This window comes from Mustela putorius, unplaced genomic scaffold (assembly GCF_011764305.1).
Source record: "Mustela putorius furo isolate JIRA1106 unplaced genomic scaffold, ASM1176430v1.1 tig00000198_pilon_pilon_pilon, whole genome shotgun sequence".
Taxonomy (NCBI): Eukaryota; Metazoa; Chordata; class Mammalia; order Carnivora; family Mustelidae; genus Mustela; species Mustela putorius.
This window is the reverse complement of record NW_025421311.1, coordinates 4,480,597-4,505,546: the sequence shown is the minus strand read 5'-3', so window position 1 is coordinate 4,505,546 and position 24,950 is coordinate 4,480,597. Positions and strand designations below refer to the sequence as shown.

At 45.0% G+C, this 24,950-nt stretch overlaps 1 protein-coding gene across 2 annotated transcripts in view; it reads left to right on the top strand.

Moving 5' to 3' along the window:
* GUCY1A2 (guanylate cyclase 1 soluble subunit alpha 2) overlaps positions 1-24,950 on the top strand; it is a 327,843-nt gene that overhangs the window by 30,751 nt on the left and 272,142 nt on the right. For both annotated transcript variants that reach the window (XM_045077525.1, XM_045077524.1), the window contains exon 3: positions 7,181-7,302. In XM_045077525.1, coding sequence (XP_044933460.1) covers positions 7,181-7,302 — 122 coding nt within the window. The remainder of the gene's footprint in view (positions 1-7,180; positions 7,303-24,950) is intronic.

The following is a 24,950-nucleotide window of genomic DNA, read 5'->3' as shown; positions in this document are numbered from 1 at the left end:
TTAATTGTCATTTCAAAGGGAATTGCTTTGAAACATTGTCACATCAATTCTCCAAAGTGCAGTACTAGGAAAAGCATATTATTTAAACTCATGAGATGGCTTTTAGTTTGAGGCCATTAGTGATTTTAAATGGTTTATCCTAACGGAGGTAAATGATGTCAAATTAATCTCTCTCCACATATTCTAAAATAAAACTTAATCACTCTCATTGGATCTGCTGCTTCCACAGTGTGATGTTTGGATTAAATTAGTCAATAGACTTGGAACAGTTTCTTGCATATGGTGAACACTACATGTTTGCTTGCTCTTCTTATTTTTAATATTTTAAAGACACTACCAGTAATCTAATGCAGGCGTTTCCTGGAACAGTGAATGCCCTGTCTGTTTTGAAATGAAATCGTAACTGGTCCACGTCTCATTTGTGAACGAAGCTATGTCTTCACGGCAAATTGGGAGTCTTAGAACTATGTTCAGAAGAGGTAATTAAGCTATATTATCGGAATCAGAAAATTCTTTTTTCCATTAGTAACGTGTGATGTAGGAAAAGACATTAGGGTTTGAAGCTGATGGCCAAGAAAGAATTCTTGAGATGTCTCTGGTGCAAGAAGGTGGTTTTCTTAAAATATTGCCCCCCCCACCCCCCCAGGGGCAGAAAGAGCTGAACCGGGGTCAGGAGGTGTGGGCTACCCATGTGCGTCTAAGTTGGGAGGGGGTGAGGGATGATGGGGGTGAGGGGGTGAGGGGGTGAGGGACTTCTCTAAGGAAGTCAGGAAGCAAGGCTTCAGATGTTAGGGGCTAGCTGTGAGGGAGGCGTTTACCATCCCCTCATAAAACGAGTCAGGAGGCCCTTCAGGTGTCTGTCGGTGGGTCCCGTGCTTGGGAAGGACTGCCAGCAAGTATCGTGGCGGGTAGAGATGTTTATGTTAACATAGACTTCCAGGATCCCGGTGCTTGAGCTCGGAGTGCCTGTGGCCTTCAGCAGAGCTTTGACACGGAGGCAGCGGGGTCCCTACAGGACTGTCACTCTGCCTGTTTCAGCGACTTGCCAGTGGGCTGCAGATAGCAAGGAAATTTAGTAACTCGTCTTCTGCCTTTGTTTCCCACATCAAGACGGGGTTCTCTTTTATGGAAACCACGGCCTCCGGTCCCGTTCGCTCTGTATAGACTGAGCCTGGGGAGGTTCACGGCCCCAGAGGGTCTTTTCGAGTCCCGCTTCCTGCAGACGCGGGGGAGAGAAAACGGTGCACACGACCGGGATATGAAGAGGTGTCATGACGTCCGGCCGCTTCCAAAGAGACCTGTGAACGGACGTTCCCCCGGGCGCGGGCTGCTTCTGAGGACTCGAAGCGGGGTGCGCACTGCGGTTCCTCCTGCGTGTGCGCATGAAGGGAAAACCTGCGGGCGCAGCATTGTGACGTGTGCAGCGTTGTGACGTGTGCAGCGTTGTGACGTGTGCAGCGTTGTGACGTGTGCAGCGTTGTGACGTGTGCAGCGTTGTGACGTGTGCAGCATTGTGACGTGTGCTTTTCCTGACGGTGTCTTCCTCTTCCGTCAGTCCTGGCCTCCCTGTCCCCCTGCCCCTGTCCCAGCCGTTGAATTAAGTATTCGCACCTGTGCTCTGTTTGTCTTAGGGAGACGCAGCTAAGGGCTCTTTATCCCTAACTAGAGAGGAGCATGTTTCCTCCAGTTGAAGGGATTTCAGGCAATTGATAAGAAGTGCTGAGTATTCGTTACCTAGTTCTGGGGGCGGGGGGGGGGGCACGTGCCTTTCCAAACCCCTGAAATAAGGCTGTGCCTAAGGGTTGCCTTGAAGTCCTTCAGCTTTTAGGTGCCTTAGGCTGGGAGGACGAATCAGGTTGGGTAACAAGGAGTATAAGCTAGCCCTCCTGGTTTTTGGTTTTGGGTTTTTTTTTTTTTTAATATTTAAAAAAATTTAACTTTTTTAATTTAAGAATTTATTTCTTACAAAAAATTAAATTTTATTTTTTAAAGAAAAAGTGTAGATTCTAGTTGGCAGAGTAGTATCAGTTTGAGGTGTACAGTGCAGCGATTCGGCACTTTCCGGGCCGCCCGGCGCACCTGCTCCCGCCCCCCACCCACCGCCCCTGTTTTCTCGGTTTTCCGAGTCGTTTCTCGGTTTGTCTGTCTTCGCTTCCGACTCCCTCGTTTCGTGTCTGCGGTTCCGCACAGGCGTGAAATCATGTGGCGTGTCTCCTGCTGACTCAGGTCCCTGAGCCCGGCGTCCCCGGCTCCCTCCGCGTCCAGAAGGGCCCTGACCCTGTTTCCAGTCCGGAGCTCAGCCTCTCCTCGCGGCCTCCCAGCGCCCCTTCCTCTCCCCCGAAACCGCCGTGGGCCTCTCTGTCTCTCAGAGCCTCGGGGTCGCCCGCGCATCCCGCAGCGGAGGCGTCGGTCCCCGCAGTGGAGGCGTCGGTCCCCGCGAGGCCGCGAGCGCGGGGAGCAGCGGGGCGGCGGAGGTCGGGGAGCGAGTCCCCGCGGACCCCTCGGGGCGACGCAGCCTCCCTGCGCCCACGAAGTTCGTCTTTCAACATTTGTTCTGTTCCTCGACTTGTCCAGCCCCTTGTCCGCTCGTAGAGACCCTTCCGGTGGCTCCACGGTCACCGCGGCCTCTAGAGCCACCGCGACCCCGTGCTGGGGCTTCCCCTGCCCCGCGAGCTGGTCGGTCCAGGCCCGTCACGGGACCACCAGGTTAGACGGTGCCGCGGGTTCGCAGGTGCAGGCGTGCGGAGAATCCCCTGCAGCCCTGCTGAAGCTCGAGGGCTGGAAACCGCCCCGGGGCTTCTGACCCCATATATCCTGGGCGCTCAGAGGGCGGCGTTTCTGACCGGTTCGCGGGGGACCTGCCGACTGCCCCCGTGGCTCAGGTGTTACGCTGTGACATCCCTGCTTTCAGCCCTGTGGTGACTTACTGTCCTAGACCCAAATCTGAGCTGTTGCTGGGCTCTGCCTCCGCTCTCCTCTCTGGCTGTAACCCCTCCGCTTCCCCTTTCTACTCCCTGCCTGCCTGGCCAGGCGTCTGGGCTTTTCCCAACTGCTGCTTAGCCTCAGGGTCTCAGCTCGTCCCAACTCCATTTTCCTGGAATGCTCTATCCCCACATGTGCATGGGTCACCTTTTTTTATTTTTATTTTTTAAAATACGTTAATGTCTCTGTTGAAATGTCACTATCTTCAGAAAAACGTACTCTGGCCACTCATTCTAGGGAAACCCTCCATCCCCTGCTTCTACCTCCCGCCCCTATCATTTTGTGTTGTGTCCCTCTCTGATACTGCTTTTGGTAGAGCTTATCATAGCTTCTGTTGTTGACTTACCTGATGGATTTACCTTTATGCTCCTATGCCTTCATAATTGCTCAGTTCGTAGGAGGGACTAACCTTTTCTTGGGGGTGGGTGAGTAAATGAAGGATATGCACCTGGAGGTCTGTATATACGTGGAGGGGTATGCACCGTGGATGAAAGAGTAGATTGAGCTTGCAAGGGGCATAAGAGGTGGGCTTGAGACACTGCCCAGGCTCTAGTACAGTTCTAATGCCAAGAGCATACATTTTACTGACTTATGGGCTTAATTTCTTATTTATGTTTCATGTTCTGATGCTGTGTGTCAGATTGACTTGGTGTAAGCTTCTCATATTTTTAATTCCTTTTCTCCCCCTCGTAAATTGCATGAGCGCGTGCAGCTGGTCTTCTTGCCTCGGTGTAAAATGAGAACAGGGGTGCTGAGTGTACTTCTTCCTGCTTGTCTCTGTAACTCACCCTTCTAGGGGATGAGCTCACTTCTTGGATGGTGTGGCTGGGAAAGAACAGGGGGAACAAGAGGTGCAAGTAGGAGGCAGGCTGGGTTCACCTTCAGAATTCACAGGCACCGGGATTGAGGAAAGTCTGGTTTATGAGGGCTCTTTTCCTCTGCTGTCATTTTTATCATTATGCCCGGTGCCTCCTTGTCTCTGGGCATCTTGTCCCACGGTTTAGAACCGAGGGCAAATGAGCCGAGAAAATGTGCCTCGGGAGCAAAGCTACCATGTGGCAGATTTACTAGAGTTAAAGTCAGTCTCTGCCTTTGAATGACTTAGGGCACCTGACCTAACCTCCCTGAGGCTCTGTTTTCTCATGTTTAAGATGCTAGTAATAGCAGGGTTGGTTGGGCTGACGTTCAGTAAAAGTATAACGATAACATCAGGTCACAGAATCATGGAAAATACTACAGTGCTCGGTATACAAAACTTGTCAGTGTGTTCACTGAGTCATTATTATTATTCTTGCCACTCTTAGTCTCTGACTCCTCTGCACATCAGTGTTTGGTTGTCTGTCCGTTCACCCTCCCACTGCATTATTGCTCTGTCCACCCTGAGTTGCTAGAATTTTGGAATCTTCTTTACCGTTAGGAGCCAAACATGCTGAATTCGTCCTCTGGCTGTAACTTCTTGTACCTGGGAGGTAGCTTTTTTTTTTTTTTCTTCATCCAAATTTCTACCTCTAGAGTGCCTCACCGGCCACTCTGACTCATGTTTACACTATGTGACTCCTACTGGTCCGTAGCTGCTGGGCACAGATTAGCAGGACAGTGCAGACAAAGCAGAGATGTTTTTAAAATCACAATTGGAAAACACACGATAATCTGGCTTCCTGGGATGTGATGTTCCATCATTATATATTTTAAAAACTGAAGTATAAGAAATAGGTATTCAGACTCTTGCCACTCGTTTTGTACTTTTTTTTTCCCCCCAAGAATAAGCATCATTCTTCTCCTATCACAAGTGGGCCTGCTTGCCAACCTCCTATTAGTTTGGGACAACATTTCCTATAGTCATCTGAAATTAAATTGTTATTCCAATTATCACCATGGGCTCCGTGTTTGTTTTGTACACCCAAGCTTCTGTTCCTTTTTTCTTTAGACAGCTGAATAGGGTTAAGCTACAATGATTTCCATAGAACAAGAGAAGTGGGTAAACCCAGATTATTCTGGGAAATAAACTTGAATGATACTGCTTTTGCTGTTAGGGTCAGATTTGGGGGCTATCCAGTATTTTATCTAAAAAGTGATCAAGCTTCTTTTTGGTATATTTACATAGAGTATCTGAATGAATGAAAACAGTGAGATAAAAGCTACTATCCATCGATCGATTCAGTGTTTTTGAGGCAATGTACTGGGCACGTTAGGTCTCTTATGTTTTATGTAATGCTGACCATCTATTTCATAAGATCATTGTGTGAAGCTCATTTTACAAATAAGGAAATTGAGGCTATGAGAAAAAATACTTTGTCTAGGGGTCATTCCAGTTAAAACGTGGGAGCCTGATTTTACAAGTAAGCCTGTATTTGTCTGTTTTTAATAACTGCCTTCCCCATTCCACCTTTTATCAAGTGTCCTGCATTCAGGAAACTGTAGTATTTTGCCAGCCTGGTTTATTGGGGTCTGATCTCAGTGAGGTCTGCAGACCTGAGGCCATGTTATTTTTTCTCTTTGGTTATTTCAAACATGCGAGGATGGGTTTCCTTTGATGCTAGCTCAGGCAGATCGCCCGATTTCAGGGAATTTCCAGGAAGTACCAAGTCCACTCCAGGCGAGTCCACATCTTCAGCCCCCTGCCCAGTCTCACCCTTCCACCGCTGCGTCGGGCCTCGGTCTGAGCGACTGGGAATACAGCTTAGAGGGGGTATCCTGTGTTTTTTCACTCCTGGGGTCTAGGCTGCCCCCTTCTGGGTTCTTCTCTCTTCTGATGTATTTTTTTTTTTTTTTAAGATTTATTTATTTATTTGACAGACTGAGACCACAAGTAGGCAGAGAGGCAGGCAGAGAGAGAGGAGGAAGCAGGCTCCCCACTGAGCAGAGAGCCCAATGCGGGATTCGATCCCAGGACTCTGGGATCATGATCTGAACTGAAGGCAGAGGCTTTAAGCCACTGAGCCACCAGGCACCCCTCTTCTGATGTATTGTATCAGGCAGGAATGAAATGGAAAATGGCAGAAGCTTTTTCAGATTCACTGGTGGTTGGAACAGTCCTGTCCAACTGGTGCCCTCAGTCGGGTCCATGTACGGGTTGTACCTGGACAGTTTGAGAGGGCCCTCCTCCTGGCTCTGAGGACCGCACTCCAGTCTTGCCGGTGGGATCCATCTCCTGCTGGATGGGGAGGGTGGTCAGCAGGGACCACGAATGCTCCCCTCTCTTTCCTGGTATCTCCTCACCCATGGGCAACTCCTGTTTGCCAAATGGAGGTATGGTGCTGCTCCCATTGGCTTCTTGTCCTTTTCCCTGTTAGTAGCTCTTTCTGGAACTTCCCTCCTCTTAGGAATTATGCCACTTCAGCAGACGTTCATGGTGGATCGCGATACCCAGCCCCCAGTCTTAATCGGGGTGGACCCTCTTTCCCCAGCTGGGCTTCTGCAGGAAGCATGTCCTTTCTCTTTCTCTTGGAGAGGGGAGGGGTAAGAACAGCGCTGTCTCCCAGGCCACTTCCTCGCTCTTCTGAGGATTGCCTTTCAGATTTGTTTCATTCCTTGGTTTCTGTAACCTGGCAGAAGCAGGGACTCGAGTCCTTTCTTAAGTTCTGGTGGAAATGGCTACTCTAGGGGGGAACGTGGGAGCCTTAGGTCCCTATTATCTTGAGCGTTGGTGCCTTGGCTCCAATCCAGAGGCGACTGGAGAAGATCCAGGCGACACCTGATGACCCAGGCATTTCGTCATTCTGTCCTCGCAAGAACTTGGGCCTGGGGGTGGGGGGGTCTCATTTTATGAGGGGGGCAGGTTACACCCACGGACGTGAGTTCACTTCCCCACGTCTCACAGATGACGGGAAGACCAAAAGACTCCAGATGCTTGCTTCGCGAATTTGTACCATGAGTCAGGCTTTGTGCTCGACGTCTTCCTTGTAGGACCAGGTGACCCACCGGGGCGAAGCGCTCGGACAAGGAAGCCATCTCGGTATCGGCTGCGGACGGGCCGGTGTTTTCACCCGGCGCTGCCGTGTTGATTCCGGCCCCGGGTTCCCGGTCCACGCTGCGAACGCTCACGTTTGCAGCCACTTTTGCCAGAAACGGTGTCTAAAAGCTGCCATTATTTTAGAATGTGGCTACACCAGGGCACAGACGGCGTGTGCTCGTGTGTACGCATACTCGCGCGTGGTTTAAAAGTGGCCTCCGTGTGCTAATTCTGTTTTCTTCTTAGTTACAGGGATGCAGAAAGGAATTTCCACAGTATCTCTAACAGATGGTCCTATGCAGACCATTCCAGCAAAGAGGAAGTCGAAGACGTCTCAGGAATCCTTCAGTGCACCGCTAACATGCTCGGTACATTAACTCTGTATTCCTGTGGGGGACACGGCAGGAGGGGAAGGGGGCAGACGGTATAAACGTTTCATTTTCTGCTAATGGGAGGACTAGAGGTGAAGACAAAGGAAGGCGAAGACCTTGTCTTCAAGTGATTTAATGTCGACACTCCTGGAGATGTTTAAGTGCAAATTACGTGCCTGCCATTTACTTGGAGGGTGAAAAACACAATAATAATACTCGCCTTCCAGGAAAACCTGGAATTTGTATGTTGGGACTCGCCTCCTGTGATCCTTATTTTTCTGGCTCTGAACCTCGACTGAAGTTGGGGATCTTCCTGTCTGAGCCTGTGATTGTCCAGTCTCTAATAATTTCAGTATTGTTATCACTGTTGTTTGTGAGAGGCCGCGGCTGGAGCGGGAGGGCGGCTCACACGTCCTCCCAGGGGCGCAAGGACTCAGCAGTGAGGCAGGTCGTCTCCTGAGGTGTTTGTCTGTGTGTGCGTGTGTGTGTCCATCTTGAAGATCCCAGTGTTCGTGACGGCAGGACTGTTGTTGGATGCTCCCAGCATGGCTAGGGGGTGAAGTGAGCTGTACCGAATCATGCTGTCTTAAGGCACCCGGAGTGAGCTGTGCTATCTTACTGTCTGGTGTTGGTGGTGTGTGAGAGCTGCATTGTATTATATGTCACGTGGATACCATAGCAGGGATATTTTTTGCCCCAAAGTCTTACATGGGTTTTTAATTAAAAAAAAATATATCAAATTTTGGGGGAGCCCTCCCTTTTCCTTATTACTCAGACAGGGACCTGTGGAATGTTGGTAGGGAACAACCAGTCTTAGTGACTAACTCCGTATAGAACTCAGAATCCCCTTTCCCTCAGGGTCCGATCGTGAGGACTGGGACAAACTTGTTTGCCTGACTCTCTTTACCCCTTAGAGTAAGTGCTTTCATGGGAGACCTTGGGGTGCCTCCTACCACAGATTCCAGGTGACTTCAAACCACGAGTCTACCAGATTTTTCTAAACATACTGACTGCCAGAGGTAGCTCTGGCTTTTGTACGCTGGAGCCTTGATGACGTCTACCCGTTGATAACATTTTCATTCCGGGTAAACCCAGAATGTTCTGTGAAGAACTTGGACATTTTGTGAGGAATGGTTTGTCTATAATATAAGCAAGGGAGTGAGGGACAGTGAAAAGGAAGCCCACGGGTTCCCAGGGGGACTTAACCTTAGTCTCCCTTAATGTATATAGGGGCAGGGATGTCCTTCTACCCCAGGGAACTTAGTTATTGCAGAAGAGAAGGGATAAGAACAAATGGGGGCCAGGGCTTGGCGTGACCCAGACTATTTATAGTTTTGTCCGTTAGTTTAAAAAAAAAAAAAAAAGGAGCAAGTAAGGTTGCTAACTTGGAAAGGCAAGGGTAATTTGTTAAATGGATCATGTTTTTAATGCCACCATTATATAGAAGAAAGGACATCTTAACTCTCCCCCCAATAGGCCTAACCTCCAATAAAAGATGGGCATTTAAATAGAATAAACTTAGTTCAATGACCAAGAAAGAAAAGAAGTAAGGAAGGGAAGGAGGAAGCCTGAGCTCTGTCATCAACCTTCATTTCTCTGGAGACTTGGTGGGCTAAGATGGTGCCCCATGAAGGGATGCATGAGAATCTTGGCAGAGGGATGTTTACTATTTGGAAAAGCGGTTCTTGATTTGAGCAGTTCGTAAATATTTCCCTGCCCCTCACCATCTCCTTGCCTTGTGCTCCCCGCCTGGCCAGCGGGAGGGCGTGAAGTGTCCAGGGTAAAGCTGTGGGGGTGCTGAAGGTCTCTGCACCCGCTTGCTCTTGGGGCCGGCAGTTGGGCGAGTAACCACCAGGGGACGCTGTTGGCCCAGCACCGCGTCGTTGTCTGGCGTGTCCTGGAGCTGCAGATCCCCTCGTCAGAGGGAAGTCTCCCGAAAGTGCTACCTGATATTAGGGAAAGAGTGGTTTTAGTAGACTAGAGCAATTAGACTTTTTTCTTTTCTTTTATTTTTTTAAAAGATTTGATTTATTTATTTGACAGAGAGAGACCCAGCGAGAGAGGGAACACAAGCAGGGGGAGTGGAAGAGGGAGAAGCAGGCTTCCCGTGGAGCAGGGAGCCCGATGCGGGGCTCGATCCTAGGACCCTGGGATCATGACCCAAGCTGAAGGCAGGCACTTAACAACTGAGCCACCCAGGCAACCCCATTAGATAAAAAAAAAAATTATTTAAAAATATATTTATATATATATTTATTTATTTAATTTATATAAAAATTTTAATTTTTATATATTTAAAAAATATTAAAAAATTTTATTTATTGATTAGAGAACAAGAGCCAGGGGGAGGAGGAGCAGAGAAAGAAACAGACTTCCCACTCAGCAGGGAGCCCAGTGATGTGGGGCTCGATTCTCAGACCCAAGGATCATGACCTGAGCCCAAGGTAGACACTTAACTAACTGAGCCATCCAGGTGCCCTGAGTGATGAGATTTTATTTACCCCTTAGTAATAATGGTAATTTTTAAAATGTGCAATAATGGTAATTAGTAAAAATAATGGTAGAAAGGAGCCGTCTTTGGAGTGAGGGAGTTTGGCACAGAAATAGAGAGTCTTGGCCAGGTTCAGAGAATCCTTCTAGATGGGTACCTGTGGGAGATTTTCCAACAGTACGATACACATTCATCACCTTTGGGTGGCATGGTTAGAATATGGTGTATTTGGACAGGGAGTACATACTTCTCTTGTCTACTTCGTCAACCAGGAGCTAGTAGTAGAGACGAGAAATGGGTGTTGAGTTATCTGTGTGTTGCTTCACTTATTATCAAGAAAGACTAAAAGTCCTTAGGTCAGAAAATAGGACTAGGGAAGCCAGTTTTGCTTCTTGCAAAATGACCTTATCTGTCAGCTTAGTATGTATTCCTCTAGAGGGTTTGATCATGTGCTGGCTTTTTAGGTTGAAGTTTGAGTCGAGTGGTTGGCCTGCAATGAAAGGACCTGCAGAGTGGGAGAAATCTTGCTGCAGAAAACAGGCTTGGCCTCTGTCCCGTATTTGTTCTGTTGCTTCCTTCCTAGGACTCTCTGGAAACACATGTGTGGTGGAGTGGGTCATCCCTTTCCTAGTAATGGGACGGAATTGTTTCCAGATCAACATTTTGCCATTTATTTCTCTCTCTCTCTTTTTGGCTTCGAAACTGGTAGTTGCTATTTTTCGTCTCATCATTTACAAATTAGGGATATTAAGGACAGACTGCTCAGAGTCTATTATTCGCCTCCTTTTGGTGCTCTGGCCGTCCCCGTGGTAATGCGGGACCTCTCCAAAGAGGCTTTTAAACTCTGGGAAAGGCTATACAGAGAAAGATCGCTGTGAACTCTGCCCTCCCCGCTGGAGGCTTTCTGTGTGAAATTTACTGCTTTATTTGGAATAGATCTTCTGCTCACCAAAATGATCTAATTTTAGTTGCCTGAAAAATTATGGCTTTTCCAGTCATAATTTGCAAAACCCATTTTTAGCTCCAATTAAAAGTAGTACAATGTATTTATATTCTTAGGTGCAACATTGAGTATTTTCTTGGATATGGAAATGCTTCAGTGGTACAAAGGAGTGTCTATGAGAAAGTGCTGAAGGATCAGTATCATGTATCTGTGTTTGTTGCTGAAGTGTTAGCACCTGGTCTTGTGGTCTGGACTTAGGTAATGCTGGGGGACAGGGATAGAGGAGGGAGAGTTAAGGAAAAAAGATACCAAGTAGCTAGCTTCCTTACGTAATGCAACGCAGAATAAATGAGGGTTTTGGCTATTTCAGTCGTTTGTTTTCTTTGGGCTTTTTCTTACCAACCCAGGCAGAGTCTGGGACATTCCAGGATATGCGGGACAACAGAAGGATGGATAGCTAACTACTTGGGTGTGCCCCTTTGTTTTCCTTGCAACAAAGTAACCCTCTCTGTTCAGAAAAGCATCAGAGGACTATCGTCCTAAATAGGCAGGATAACAAGGCCTTAATCACCTTGGAGCAGTGCCTTTCCACATCCCCCTTTTAGCCTTGGAGATAGAAAGCAAGATGTTAAAGTGGCGTTAGGTTTGGTCCTATACTCTGGCAGGGCCGTCTCAGTCCTGGCCCGTTTGACTTCTGCAGAAGGGGTTGTGGGTGTGGCGTTTGGAGAACGTCTGGTGCTGTAGGATGGAGGAGGTGCGGAGGAAAAAGGTCCTTGCACAACCAGATACCTGGCATCTGGTTTCTGGTAGAAATCAGAAGTGAGCGCTTCATCCCAGCAAGGGGATGAAGCGCGAACTCGGGGCTGCTGGTTTGGTAGGAGCAGGTATGTATTGAGTATGAGCGAGTGTAGCCACCTGCTGCTTTCGCTACATGCATTTTCTCTCCAAAGAATCAAAGACCTGAAGGGTGGAAGAACGGCCATCCAAGTGTTCTCTCTCTTAAAAAAGAAGGTCTTCTGGGAGAGTGAGGCTTTATGGCCTGCAAAAACCCAGCATGTCTCAAGTCAGAATCAGGAGCAATGTCATGGGGATATTGATTGGGAAAGGGCTGGTGAGGAAGACGGAGGACCTGGCCTGTGGGGCGCAGAGCTCACGGCTTCTTCCTGGCGGCAGGGACTCTGAGACCCTCTGAAGGCAGAGCACTCTGTCCAGTGCCACCCATTCCAGAATCCTTAGCCGACAGAGAGTTTTATTTTGTTTTGCTTTATGAGCAATAATTTGTTGTTTATAGGTTAACTTGTCTGTGCTTTTTGGTTTATATCATGATGGGGAATGTGCACTTTGCAGCCTTCTAAATGACCATAAAACTGTGAAGGATTAGTCAGCCTACTTAGGGTTAAGCTTACTTTGGGGGTTTTCTTGGAATAAATCTAACGCATGCTCCAGTTCACTAAAGAATTACACGATTAACGTCTTTAGAGTCTTGGAGAACGAGTTGGTGCGATAACCACTTAATATTTTCATTGAAGAATTAGGATCAATGGCAGCAGATACATTCTACTGATATAATTCTTGTTACAGTAACTTGGTAACTGATAATTTTTCCTTTTTACTAAAAGTAAATCATGTCAGTATCTTTATAAAATGAATTAGAGTTAGTGTTTGGAGGAGACTTAATTTCTTAATTGATTTAATAATGGCATTATAATATACTAGTGGTTCAGAGCAAAAATGAGCCAGATTATTGAGGCTGAATTTGAAGTTTAGCTACTTAGTGGCTGTATGGATTTGAACGAGTTACTTCATCTTTCCCATACTTTACGTTTCTCATTTTGTAAGATGGTTATAATATAACTACTTACCTCCCACAGTCATTAGGAAGATGAAATAATTTAATTTATACAAAGTACTTAAAGCTGCCTGAGAAATAAGAAATGCTACACAAGCATTTGCTCTGAGTATTGGATATTCTCAGAATAAAATTTGCATCAGCCCTGGGAGGTCTGTATCGCTCACTTCTATGGCTGAGGAAGTGGGTACTTTGTTAACTTGTTAGGTTTCCTTGTCAGGGACAAGGAGCCACAGAAGCAGAATTTATACCCAGGTCAGTCTGATTCCCAACCTCTTGTTCTTTCCAGTGCTTTCTGCTGCCTTCTAGAGTTGTTGGATTGAGGCGGACTTTCTATCACTTCTCTTTTGCTAATTGCACAAGTCTTTCTGGGTCTGTGAACTGTGACTGTTTTACTTAGTTCATTCCTGTTCCAAAGTGTACCTGGGATATTTGCTTATATGTAGTAAGTAGTACCCAAAACATTTCTCCCTGGTCCTGAGGAGAGCACTTTTCTTTTTTTTTTTCATAATTTGGATCCTTTTCAGTTCAGAGATAGTATTTTCCTTTAGATTTCATGTGTTGACAATGCCAGTGAGGGGTGATGTGTTTGTACTCATGACACAAACAGGTTTCTCAGTTGAGCCTTTATAAAGATACACCAGTTCTGTTGGCTAAGATTTCAAGCTTATCTTGGCATTTACCTGGCTTAACATGTTAGACCTCACGGGTGGGGCACAAAGCCTCAAAAGGTGGTACTTCTCATAACATTGATTTTTTTTTTTTTTTAATGGATGTTGCCTTTTAAAGTTTAGGAACACTGTCATGGTATCTCATTAGGAAAGTCATTATAATATCTCATTGAATAACACAGATTAATAACATAATTTAATTCCTAACCAAGGTCTTGAGGAGCAGGTCTAGGTAAATTGGGAAGAACTCTGTTTTCTGTTCTCTGCTCACATACTTTGCCCGAAGTGCTTAGATAGGGCACGTGGGTCTAAGAAGGAATGAGACCACTCTGGGGGACACTAACTCCAATATGTGTCAAGTAAATACTGGAATAAAAATGGAATCTTCACTCCTGCATATCCGTTTCAGAAGATAGAAATAAGTTGAACAGAAATGTGAAATGCTTTCTCTCCTCCCAGAGACACTTTCTTATTTTAGGAGTATTTTCTTCTGACTCTTTCGACCAGCCTTTTCCCATTTGTCCTTTTTATTACTTTTTTTTTTCTTTCTTTTTTGTCTTCTCTGTTTATCTCTATTGCATTGTCTTCTGCCACTATTGACTTCATCTGGCGCTTCTCTGTATGGGAGGGCAACTTCTCACATCCTACATTCCTCACACTGTTACTCTCTTTCTGAATTCTTCAGGAGATAGGATTTTGTTTTTCTTTTCCCCTTAAATTTTAAAAAAATGATTAATTTCAGTATAGTTTTAGATTTATAGAAAAGCCATGAAGATAGTTTATAAATTTCTCATATATCCCACGTTCCTTTCTTCTGTTATTGATACCTGACATTACTGTGGTACTTGGGTCCCAGTTAGTGAGCAAGTATTCCTGTATTGTTACTGACTAAATTCCATGCTTTATTCAGGTATCTTTGGTTTTTATCTGTTTTCCGTTCCAGGATCTCACTTAAGATACCATAATACATTTGGTGGTCTTATCTTGCTAGACCCTCTTGTTTGTGACAGTTGCTCAGATTTTCCTTATTTTCAATGAACTTGATGGTTCTGAGGGGTACTGGTTGGTCTTGCAGTTGTCTGTTGGGGGCTCTGACGTGTGTGTGCGTGTGTGTGTGTGTGTGCGTGCGTGTGTGTGTGTGTGCGTGCGTGTGTGTGTGTGTATAACATTTCCTCCCTTTCTAACACTACAAGATGCCCCAGGCTCGTCTTGTGTATTTTCTGCCCCAGCCCTAGATTCAGCTGTCTATCCCAAGAGTCGTGGTTCCTTTCACTGGAGAATGGTGTTAGAAACCAAAATCTGGGTGCTAGGAGTACAGTTGCTACTGGTGTATTCTTGTTTCCAAGCCGTCGCAGATGACGGAGCAGGGAAATATGTCTGTGTCGATAACTCATGAATATATGCTTATCTGTGACTATTTCTGTAGGTGCTCCTCCGTATCTGTATTGCGCTAAATATGCGTCCATAGTGCTCCAACCGTGGGCGTCATTCTGACCCTTCCGCCTTGCTTGTCTGTAACCTCCTACTGCCCCAGTGGGAAACTTGGCTCTTACTGGCCATCCCTTCAGTCTGCTCAGTCGTAGGATTGCTGTATGCACGGACAGTTGTTCCAGAGAATACGTACACCCATGGGAGAAGGTGGTATCAGCCACAAGTGGAGTGTTAGTGTCCATTTTTGGAGTATGAAGCTACGTGTTGAGTTTTAGGGACTCCACTCATATCCAGTGTTAGGGCAGCAGCTTTCTCCTCCACCACCTCCAGCAAGGTGTTTCTCATACAATTATAAAATAGTAACATCCTTTTATCACACTCTTAATTCTGTCCTGTGATTCTGTGATAGCCTACAAAATAGAAAAAAATCTGTTACATGATAATATATAATATACAAATGTATTTCTCTATATATAATATATAATTTATGGGCGCCTGGGTGGCTCAGTGGGTTAAGCCGCTGCCTTCGGCTCAGGTCATGATCTCAGGGTCCTGGGATCGAGTCCCGCATTGGGTTCTCTGCTCCGCGGGGAGCCTGCTTCCTCCTCTCTCTCTCTCTACCTGCCTCTCTGCCTACTTGTGATCTCTCTGTGTCAAATGAATAAATAAAATCTTTAAAAATATATATATATAATTTATATTAATATAAAAGATAAAAATCTATTTAACTTGCGTATTAAGGTTTACATTCTGTGCTGGAAAATTCTGAGTATTGATAAATGCATAGTTTCATGTATCTATCATTAAAGTATCCTGTGGAGTCTTTGAACTGTCCTAAAAAAAAAAGTCCCCTACGCTTCACCCATTCAAACCTGACCTCCTCTCTGCATCAGACCCCTGGCAACTACAGATCTGTTTGTCCTTCTGTAGTTTTGTCTTTTTCAGAATGTCCTATAAATGGAATCACACAATACTTAAACTTTTTACATTTTTTTAATACTACATCAATAAATTATAGAAGTATACTTTTTTTCCTGTGGCTTAGCAGTAGGCATTTAGGATTAATACACAACTTTGTGTGGCTTGATGGTCGATTCCTTTTTAATCTCAGGATAGTATTTCATCCCACATGAAGGACCCCACTCTTGGCTTCTGCATTCACCTCTTGAAGGGCAGGCAGCCTGGTTGTTTCTGTTTTTGGCAACTATGAGTAAACCTGCAGTAAACATTCAACCGCAGGTTTTTATGTAGCCTGAGGTTTCATTTGGCCAATGTCTAGGAATAGGATTGCCACGTTTTGTTTGTTAGCTTTGTAAGAAACTGCTAAGATGCCTTCTCCAGTGGCTGTGCCATTTCTTGCTCCTCCTATCCAGAAATGGGTATTGTCAAGTTTTGTTTGGTCTGTTTTTAAAATTTTTGTCCTTCTAATTGACGGGCCTTTTCCCTTGACATTTCATAAACAGCACCTGCTGTCTTCTTAATAATTTCAATGTATACCAAGGAGAGTTAAGTATTTTGTTTTCCTGCTTTATCATCCTTTTTCAAGGTCTTAGGACTGAGTGGACACACCGCTTGAAAAATTCTGAATCGGGGCAGAGATTGTCCATGGTACTACTAGGTAGAATCTTTATCTTTGGTTTAGTAAAAATAAGTCCCGGAACAGAGTTAGTTAGAAATGTTAGGATTTGGATGTAAATTTAAGTGACATTAAGCCCACAAACAGTCCTGACGTCTTCTGTGCCCCCGGCCTGCAGAGTAATTCCTGAACTAACCTCCTAGTACTCAGGCCATTCTCAGAAGCGGGTTTCTCAAGCCTCTTCCACAATCCCTGTTACTCTTCTCAGGCAGTTGTATCTCTTGCATTTAGGATCTGCCGCGTTCCTACCAGGGGAACAAGTTAGGTGTGACTCAGAGCAGAGTGCGGGCAGGTCGGGCTGCTCACAGAGGGTCACCCCGTTAGCGCGTGGGGCGGCCGCGAGACCGTGAGGCTCCCACGTGAGAGGCTGCGGCATTGTCTGCAGAGCCCTCCACTGCCTCTGTGAGAAGAGAGTCATGGCTGTTTCCGTTTTTCCTCTGAGTTGGAAGGAAGCTTATTCTTCCGTTACTGTATGGGAGAGAGGAGTGGGAGCCCATAGCATTGCCTGGGTCAGACTCCAAGCCCATTTTTGTTGCCATCCTCGAACCCATGACCCATTTCATAGTGATCTGGCACGGTTCCTCTTTTAATCTAAACACCGTGTTTGGAGCCTTTTCACTCAAATGAACACCCCACCTCCCCTTCTGCCTTCGCTTTTTCCTTTTTATGTGACGACTTTTATTCGTCAGATAAATCATTTCTGTGTGGAGGTCTACTTTTAAAAAAATTTTTGGTACCTTATGTTCTGTTTTCATGGTGCTTTGCTACAGAGCTCGGACTGTGGGACTGCTATACATTTTAATAACTTGCCATGTAGTTATCCTGAGAATTAATGAAAAGTAAGATTAGAGTGAAATACAAACATCTTGGGTTGTGTGCTAGATGAATTGTCACTTTTACTGCCTTGAGTTCAGGTCTCGAGTCAGTGTTGAGTGTTCCTGACAGTATTTCTATGAGCTATTTATTTACATTGGTGAGTAGAGTTTTAGGAGTTAAATAAAAATGCTCCCCGAATTAAGGCTTTCTATGTGTGGTACATTCCTCTATTATCTCACTGTGAGTCTATTTTTAAAAAGCGAGAGTCTTCATCTCTTTTGATTTGTTGTTTGAGAGCCTGCCCAGTAAAAGATGCTCATATGTTTTATTTGCCATGCGGAGATCTGGGGAGATCTAGGGAGGATAAAACGTGGCCACCGAGGGAGGATTCTGGATCATGGATGATCTTTATAGGTGCTTTAGATTTTTGCCTATTTCTGTTACCCCTAATGATAGCTTGAGTGTTAGGAGACCCATTTCTGATGTAGCATGATTGAACCCCGAATTCCAGTTTCTGGCCTATCCTGTTTTTTTCCTATATTTCGATGCACTTGGGTCTTAACTTTGAAATAAGAAATGGTAATTTCCCTGTGTGGAGAGAGAAGCTGTAGACCTGAACATACTGGCTCCCTGTGCTATAAATGAATTTTATTGTAGCCCTTGTGCGCTGTGTGTACACTGATGGCCACCAAAGTTACCATCCAGATCTGGTTGGGGTAGGTTCTCCTTGGGGGAGAAATGGCTGGGGACTGGGGGCTTGGGCTTCACTTAGCACATTGAAAATGGGAGTGAGTAGAACCACAGTGGTGGGTCCCCCATGGAAAGGATGAAGCGGGGATGGGGTGTAGAGACTATGTTACTTGAAGGAAGGGGAGTGTTCGTGACAGATGCAAAGAGACCAATAGAGTGCTATTAGCAGTCAGTTGAAGAAAAAGCAGATGCGATGTTCATAAGCAAGGGCGCTGAGTTAATTCCTGCCTCCTACACACTGGCCAATATTGAACATTGTCCAGAGCTAATGAGGAAAAAAAAAAAAAGAGGAAAAGCCAGCTCCGAAAGTACCTATTTTTATTTTAACATTGATGAATGTATGCTTTGGTTTTTGCTAGGGAGATGTGTTTTGCATTATTGATTTGAATCCTAATCCCAGAATAATTATTTATAGTCTAGAGTCTAAAACAGTGGATTCCTCTAGTGAGGGTACAGTAGGAGCATCCGGAGACATTAATTAAAAAAAACAACAAAAGCAAAAAACACAGCAAAGGGTCCAGCCTGCAGACAGTATATATCCTGTAAACTCTCTACTCTGTAAATACCAAATAGTCTGATTCATCTAGGATTGGAACCAAGAATTTGTATATTTAAAAATGAGCTCCCCTGAGGGTTCTGGGGTGTGGGCATGTCTTGATCCCTTAATTCCAAGGCTAACCCTGCTCTTGGGCAAGTGTGCTTATTAGGACACTTCGCCGAATTCGTAGGGAATCTGATACCCAGTTAAATTTCTGTTAGTTGAGGTTCTAGAATCTCCGATGGTAGTTGCTGCCTTGTACACCACTTGGTTCTGTTCCTTACTCTGCTTCTCTTCAGGACTTGCAATTCTGCTTCTGAACCCCAAACAGGAATGGGGCCCCTGATTCCATCCTCTGTCCTTTGCCTTCCAGATAAAGGTTTAGTGTCTCTGGCTAGATGCTGTCTTCTCTAGTCAAGCTTTCTTCTTTTTTCCCTTTATCTCTTCGCCACATCTCTTTGATGCTGAGGACTGCTGGCTTTCACTGCCTCATTTGTATCCTACATTCATGATACCATGTTTTTTCCTGATTGTTCTCCTGTGTCTGCACCAATGGGCCTGTGAGTTAAGGGTCAGTTCTCCCTTTCTTCATCCTACAGAATTAGCTTTGCGAAGACATGTGGTAGGTGGTTCATCCAATGTTAGAAATTGTAGGTTTAGTAAAATGCCGGCTTTAGTAACCTTTTTTCTCTCTCATCATCCCAGCACCAGAAATCCTAATAATCATCTGAGGACAGAGTTGGCCTAGGGGGAGATAAAGTGGGCCGGAGAGTGAGTTCGCAGCTGCCGTGGGAAGCAGAAATGTATTCTTGTGTGCGAGCTTTCGTGGAGCAGAGTCATTGTACGATCTTTACAAAGGCGAGGGCAGGAGGGATTTCAGCCTCAGAACAAACAGAGCAGTGACAAATGATCCTGATTCTTCGGAGTTACTGTGCTGAGGAACTGGTGCCCAGAAACTTTTTCACTGAAGATACCCCTGATTGCCCTCAATTTTCGACTTTTCCTTCTGTTTTTCCTGAGTCTGTGTACTTCATGGAATGTCTCACACCCCGACTTCTCTGTGCACATCTGTACCTCTCACTGTTCCTTTCTCTGTTTGTGTTCACAACCTTTCTTCATTATCCCACTTCTCGGTCCTACCTATTAACGAAGCGAACAGTGCAAACCTGCCAAGCATTTAAAAATTGGGTTCTCTTAATTTGTCATTATTCTCTGTTTTTGTGTCCTATTTAAGCTTATTGTTTTAGATGGCAAATTAATCAGGAGACTCTAACTTGTTGCAAATCTAATAAAACTTGTTAACGTTCTCCATGATCTTTGGGATTGGAGCTGGGCCACACTGGATCAATGTTGAACTACAGGAAAAGGTTTACTAATCCCGAGATGTGTACGTGACGTTGTAGAGCATGTTTGTCTTCTGTAAGAGTTTGCAAGTATTTTGTTGCATCAGCGTGAACATTTAGGTGCCATTCTAGGCGCTGGTGATTCAGGGAGGAAAAGTAAGTGGGGAGGCTGACCAGAAACACACAAATAACAAAAACAGCAGCCTCAGAGAGATACATGCTGTGGAGAGAAACAAGACCATGGAATGTACAAGAGGGTAGGAAGGGCTTAAATAATGAATGTGTTCATAATAATTTTTAATTAATTTAAATAATTGTAATGGAATTTCTGTTTGACCAGAGTGTTTCAGTAGTATTTCTGGATTCAGAGTTTCAGGAATGATTTTTTTTTTTTTTTTAACCCTATGCCTTGGGGTGCAGGAGGTTGATGGAAGTTCAGGCTTCTCCTCTCTCGTCTCGGTAGCCATCACCTCGAGAAGGTGGCTGCAGTGCTGTGTCCTAGTATTTCGGGCAGGAAACGGTTCCAGCCGCTCTTAACAATCACACACGTACTTGGTGGGTGCTCTCTCTGTGCCAGGCCTGTGTGGCTTCTAGAGATCGGACAGTGAGGAAGGCAGACCTAATCTCTGCTCCCCTGGACCGTCCGTCTTAGGAAGCTTGCGGCAAGACCGATGACGTTAGGAATAGAACCTCACTGCTTAGTGCGCAAAGTGGAAGGTGCTGACGTGTGGCCGTTGGGAGACAGCCATTCCAGGAGAAGCGGGAACATCGCCCCCCAGAAAGGCTGAGAAATTTGGGATTCAGAACTCTTCTGTGTGATAATAGGGAGAACCCCAGTAGAAACAAAAATCCCAAGTCAAATCCATCCTTAGGCTTTCTCCTACACATTCCTGTAGTTGACCAATATCATTCTGTTCTACAGATGAAATCCTTAAAGCCCACATTGGAAGTGACTTACCCAAGATCACTTAGCTAATAAATGATGGAGGTTGGATTTGAACAGAGCTTTGATAACTATAAAAGAAGAAACCTGTTCTTCGTACCATGTCACATTTTTTGTTTCTGAAAATAGTAACTATAACACATCTCCTATTTAAAAGAACCATCCGTTTCTTAAAACAAAAACAAATCCCAAATCACCATGTGTGTGCACACACATGTATTACTGTAAACTGCCGTCTAGTACCCTACAGTACTTCAGTCAACACCTTGAACTAAAAAGCGTCTTATAAATAACCTTTGCTAATGATGATTCTGGCCATGGAAGTATTTTCCTATTGAGGTGGGGGGTGGGGGGAGGCACCCAGAGAGAAAGGGTTTTGAATTGCTAAAAATGGGAGGAATCCAGCTTCTCCTTCTACCTTAGCATGGTTCTTGGTGTGTTTCCTTATCATCTATTCATCTTTCTCTTCCCCTGTCCTGTGGGTACGTGGTACTTAGATGCTGTGTTTAATTCTTTGTAAGCACCCCAACAAGCCAGAGGGCCTGGAAGGGTAGGTGTCTGAGAAATGCTGCTTGAAGGACAAAGACTGAGGAGCTCTTCCAGAGGAAGGAAAACTAAGGACAGAACACAAATTCCATGAATAGTCCTGGGTTGGATCCTATACTGGGAAGTGGCTATGGAGAGAACATTATTGGGACAATGACCAAAACTGGAATATGGACTGTGGGTTAAATAATACTGTACCAGAGTTAAATTTCCTCATTTTAGAATTGTACTGTGGTGGGTTGCCTGGTGGCTCTCATTTGGTTCAGTGTCTCCCCTCGGCTCAGGTCATGATCCTGGGATTCTGGGATCGAGTCTTGGCTCAGGCTGCTGCTCAGTGGGGAGCCTGCTTCTTCCTCTCCCTCTGCCCCTTCCCCCGAAGTACATGTGCTCTCTCTCATCTTAAAAAAAATTAAATGTTATTGCGGTTATGTACAGGGGCTTCCCTATTAGGAAATACACACTGAAGTATTTAGGGGAAAAGGGGTGGGATGTGTGCCATTTAGTCTCAAATTGGGGGGAGGGTGGGGGTAGGGTGGGGGTAGGGAGAGAATGAGAATATAAACAGATGGGATAAACTGTTAACACGTTGGTGAATCTTGGTAAAAGACTACGCGAGTTTTTGGGACCATTCTTGCAGTTTTTCTCTAAGTTTGAAATCCTATCAAAATAAAATATTTCCAAAAGCTGTTGAATAAAATTATAATTAAGTAAGTCCAGAGGAAGTTTCTATTTCTATTTGGTTATAGTTCCAATTTAAAAAAATTCAAACTTAAACTAAAACCCATGAATGAGTTTCACTGTGTTTTATTTCTTCTAATTCCAACCATGGAAGCACCAAGTTTTACATGTAAAATCAGTGTCCAGATTGGAGCCCATTTATGGAGTGCATTTCCTCAGGTTTTGTGGTCTGACTTACTAACCTGATGCAGTGATAAGGACCTGGAGGATGAAATTAGAATAGTTTTCAGAACATAATCCCACTCTGTTTATCTAATATTGCAAAGAATTGATAGCACAATGGGTGATTCATTCCCCCGTCTCCCAGATCGTTTTACTGTTTTCCCACATAGACAAATACTCCAGAACGGGAGCTTCCATTTCCACACGATGCAGAGGCTCAAACCTCCATCTGCTCGTACTGCCTGTGGGCGCCCTGGCCGGGTGCTCTAGCAGATGACCCCTGCACCAGGACCCCCTCCTTTCTTCTCGTCATCCTTTTACTCCTAGCACATGTCTGGGCTTCCCAAATACTTTTGCCGATTTCAAAGGCCTCATCAGTCATTGACATAATCTCTTTTGTAGACTGTGATTTTTTTGGATTGCTTCCCTGACATTTTAAATACCCAGGGTAAATTATTTTCACAGTCCGTCTTCAGTCATTAGATGCTGTTGCTGTGGGCTCTACAAGTGTTTCCGTATTTAGCAGCAGTGCTTTCTGCCTCTCTCTCTAGTGGTGGGATGGTGAACCAGAGCGCTCATCCGAAGGGGATGTCACACAAAGTAGTTGTTGAACGTTTAAGTTCAGCGAATAGAAGTGTAAAGTGAACTATTTAGAAGGTGGTGGAAAATCCCGTGATGACCATTCTCTACGGTTACAATGACCGTAACAGGACACTTGTTCAAATTCATGACCGGTCAGAACATTGAGCACATGCTAGATGCTCATTTTCTTTCTTTTTGGGCACATGGAATACTTTCGGAAGACTGTATCCATATTAAATATCTATTTAATTCTTTAAAATCTTAATTGTTGCATAGAAATGGATTCTTGTCAAACGTAGTAAATTATACTCAAGTGTGAAACTTGGTCAGGATCGTAAGCAGCCTGTGAGGCAGAGACATGTCATTTCATGTCTTCTTGGGTCTTCTTAACCACCCCCCCCCGTCACCATCCCCACACACATTTTCATGTTGTTATGTACACCTTGGAATCTTGATCCTTACGGGGCACAGGTTTTAGTTAAGCGACGGGCTGATGCGAGGTGGAAGTCCAGGTAACAGTGGTCCTCAGAAACCAGTGTCTCTGTTCCCCCTTGCGGATGGTGAGCAAATGGGGGGGATCAGTGAGGCAGAGTAACCCCAGAGGAGCTGGCCTGCTCTTGGCTTCCTCCCTGTCTTATTTACCCAAGTGTTTGGGTAGTTCTGGTGAGTGAAATGGGGATGTGAACAAGTTCTCCTGCAGCATCGGTGCTGGGGACCACAGATGCTAAGTCTGTCGCTTAACTCTTTAAGAGAAGGTCTCCTGTGTTGTGAGATTCGCACTTACAACCAGGTCACCATAGTCACAAAGCTTAAAAAAAAAAAAAAGAAAAATCTATTTGCCTTTGACAGAACCAGGCCAACCACTCCATTGTCAGGGGGATAGAAAAAACAAACCATGTTGACCGTTGACCCCCTTCCGGACGCTGGAAAGGAAATAGAAGCATTTTGGCAAGTCCTGGGAATGGGCTGGAGAGAGAAGAGCCAGTGTTGGTTTTTGTATTTTTGTTTTTTCCTTTTGATTATGACTTTTTCTACAATGCACTCAACAAATGCTTTGAAAACTATGTGACATCTTTCGTTGATGATGAATTTGAGGTCTTACAGCTTGGTAATATCTTCTTCCTGTGAATTCCTCGATTTGGTTGACCTTTGGATGATGCATTTTTGTTTGCTTTCAAATATTAAAGATTTCTCATATAACCTTTTGTTTTCTTTAGGAGTTAAGGAGTGGTAGGGAAGTGATAAACATTTATGGGAAAAAGCAGGGCTCTGAATTCATACGTTTTTGTGTTACATCTCCTTTGGGTCAAATAGTTCCTAAACTGCTTATTAAGATATCTGTAAGAGTAAGCGAAGCCTTTGCTGCTCTTTTCTTCCTCCTGTGCCTCCTGCCTCATGTGGTTTTTCCTCCCTCCCCTCCCCGAGAAGTTGCGTGTCCTCCTCTTTGTCCTCCTCTGCTCTCTTTTGGTGTCCCCGGGGACAGGGCATGGGTTGGGTGAGCAGGACACGCTCATCAGGCACAGATGAGACCTACCTGATTGGAGAAATGATTCTTGCTGGGACAGTTTAATAAGAGACTAGATCACAGTGTTTGTAGGATCTGCTTTTGCATTTCCGTGGAAGTACCATGTTCAGCGTCACCTCTTTGTTCCTCATCTTCCCCAAACACAGTGATTGTGATTTTCAATAAAATCTTCCAGTCTCCGGCCCTCCGTCCCATGCATTTGTGGTATGTGACCTATTGTGGTCATAACAAATGTGGCTTACTGTGGCTGAGTGCTTTTATTATCTATTTATTATCTATTATTTTACTTCATTCCTTCTTAAATTTTCCTCTTCGGTCCCTCTGCTAGTTGCTACGTAGAAGAGGATTTAAAATATACCTACATGGGCTGTCACTGTTGCTGCCACCATCACTTTGGCTTTGGGGTTGTAACAATTAAAGAACTTGAAGGCAAAGACTTGTTAATATACAGTCCATGCTTTCTGCGTTACCTGCATCTCCCTATTGATGAGCCCCTTTATATTTCAGTTAACATTTAAAGCAACCTAAATATTCATTTTTTCATTCATACATTTATTCAACAAATATTCATTGCTCACTGGGCCCATTGTGTAGATTTTGATTTGCTCGGCCAAGTAGATGGAATGCTGTGTAGTTAATTGTAGACCATTCTGTTCTCTTCTTCTCTTTGGGCCTCTGAAG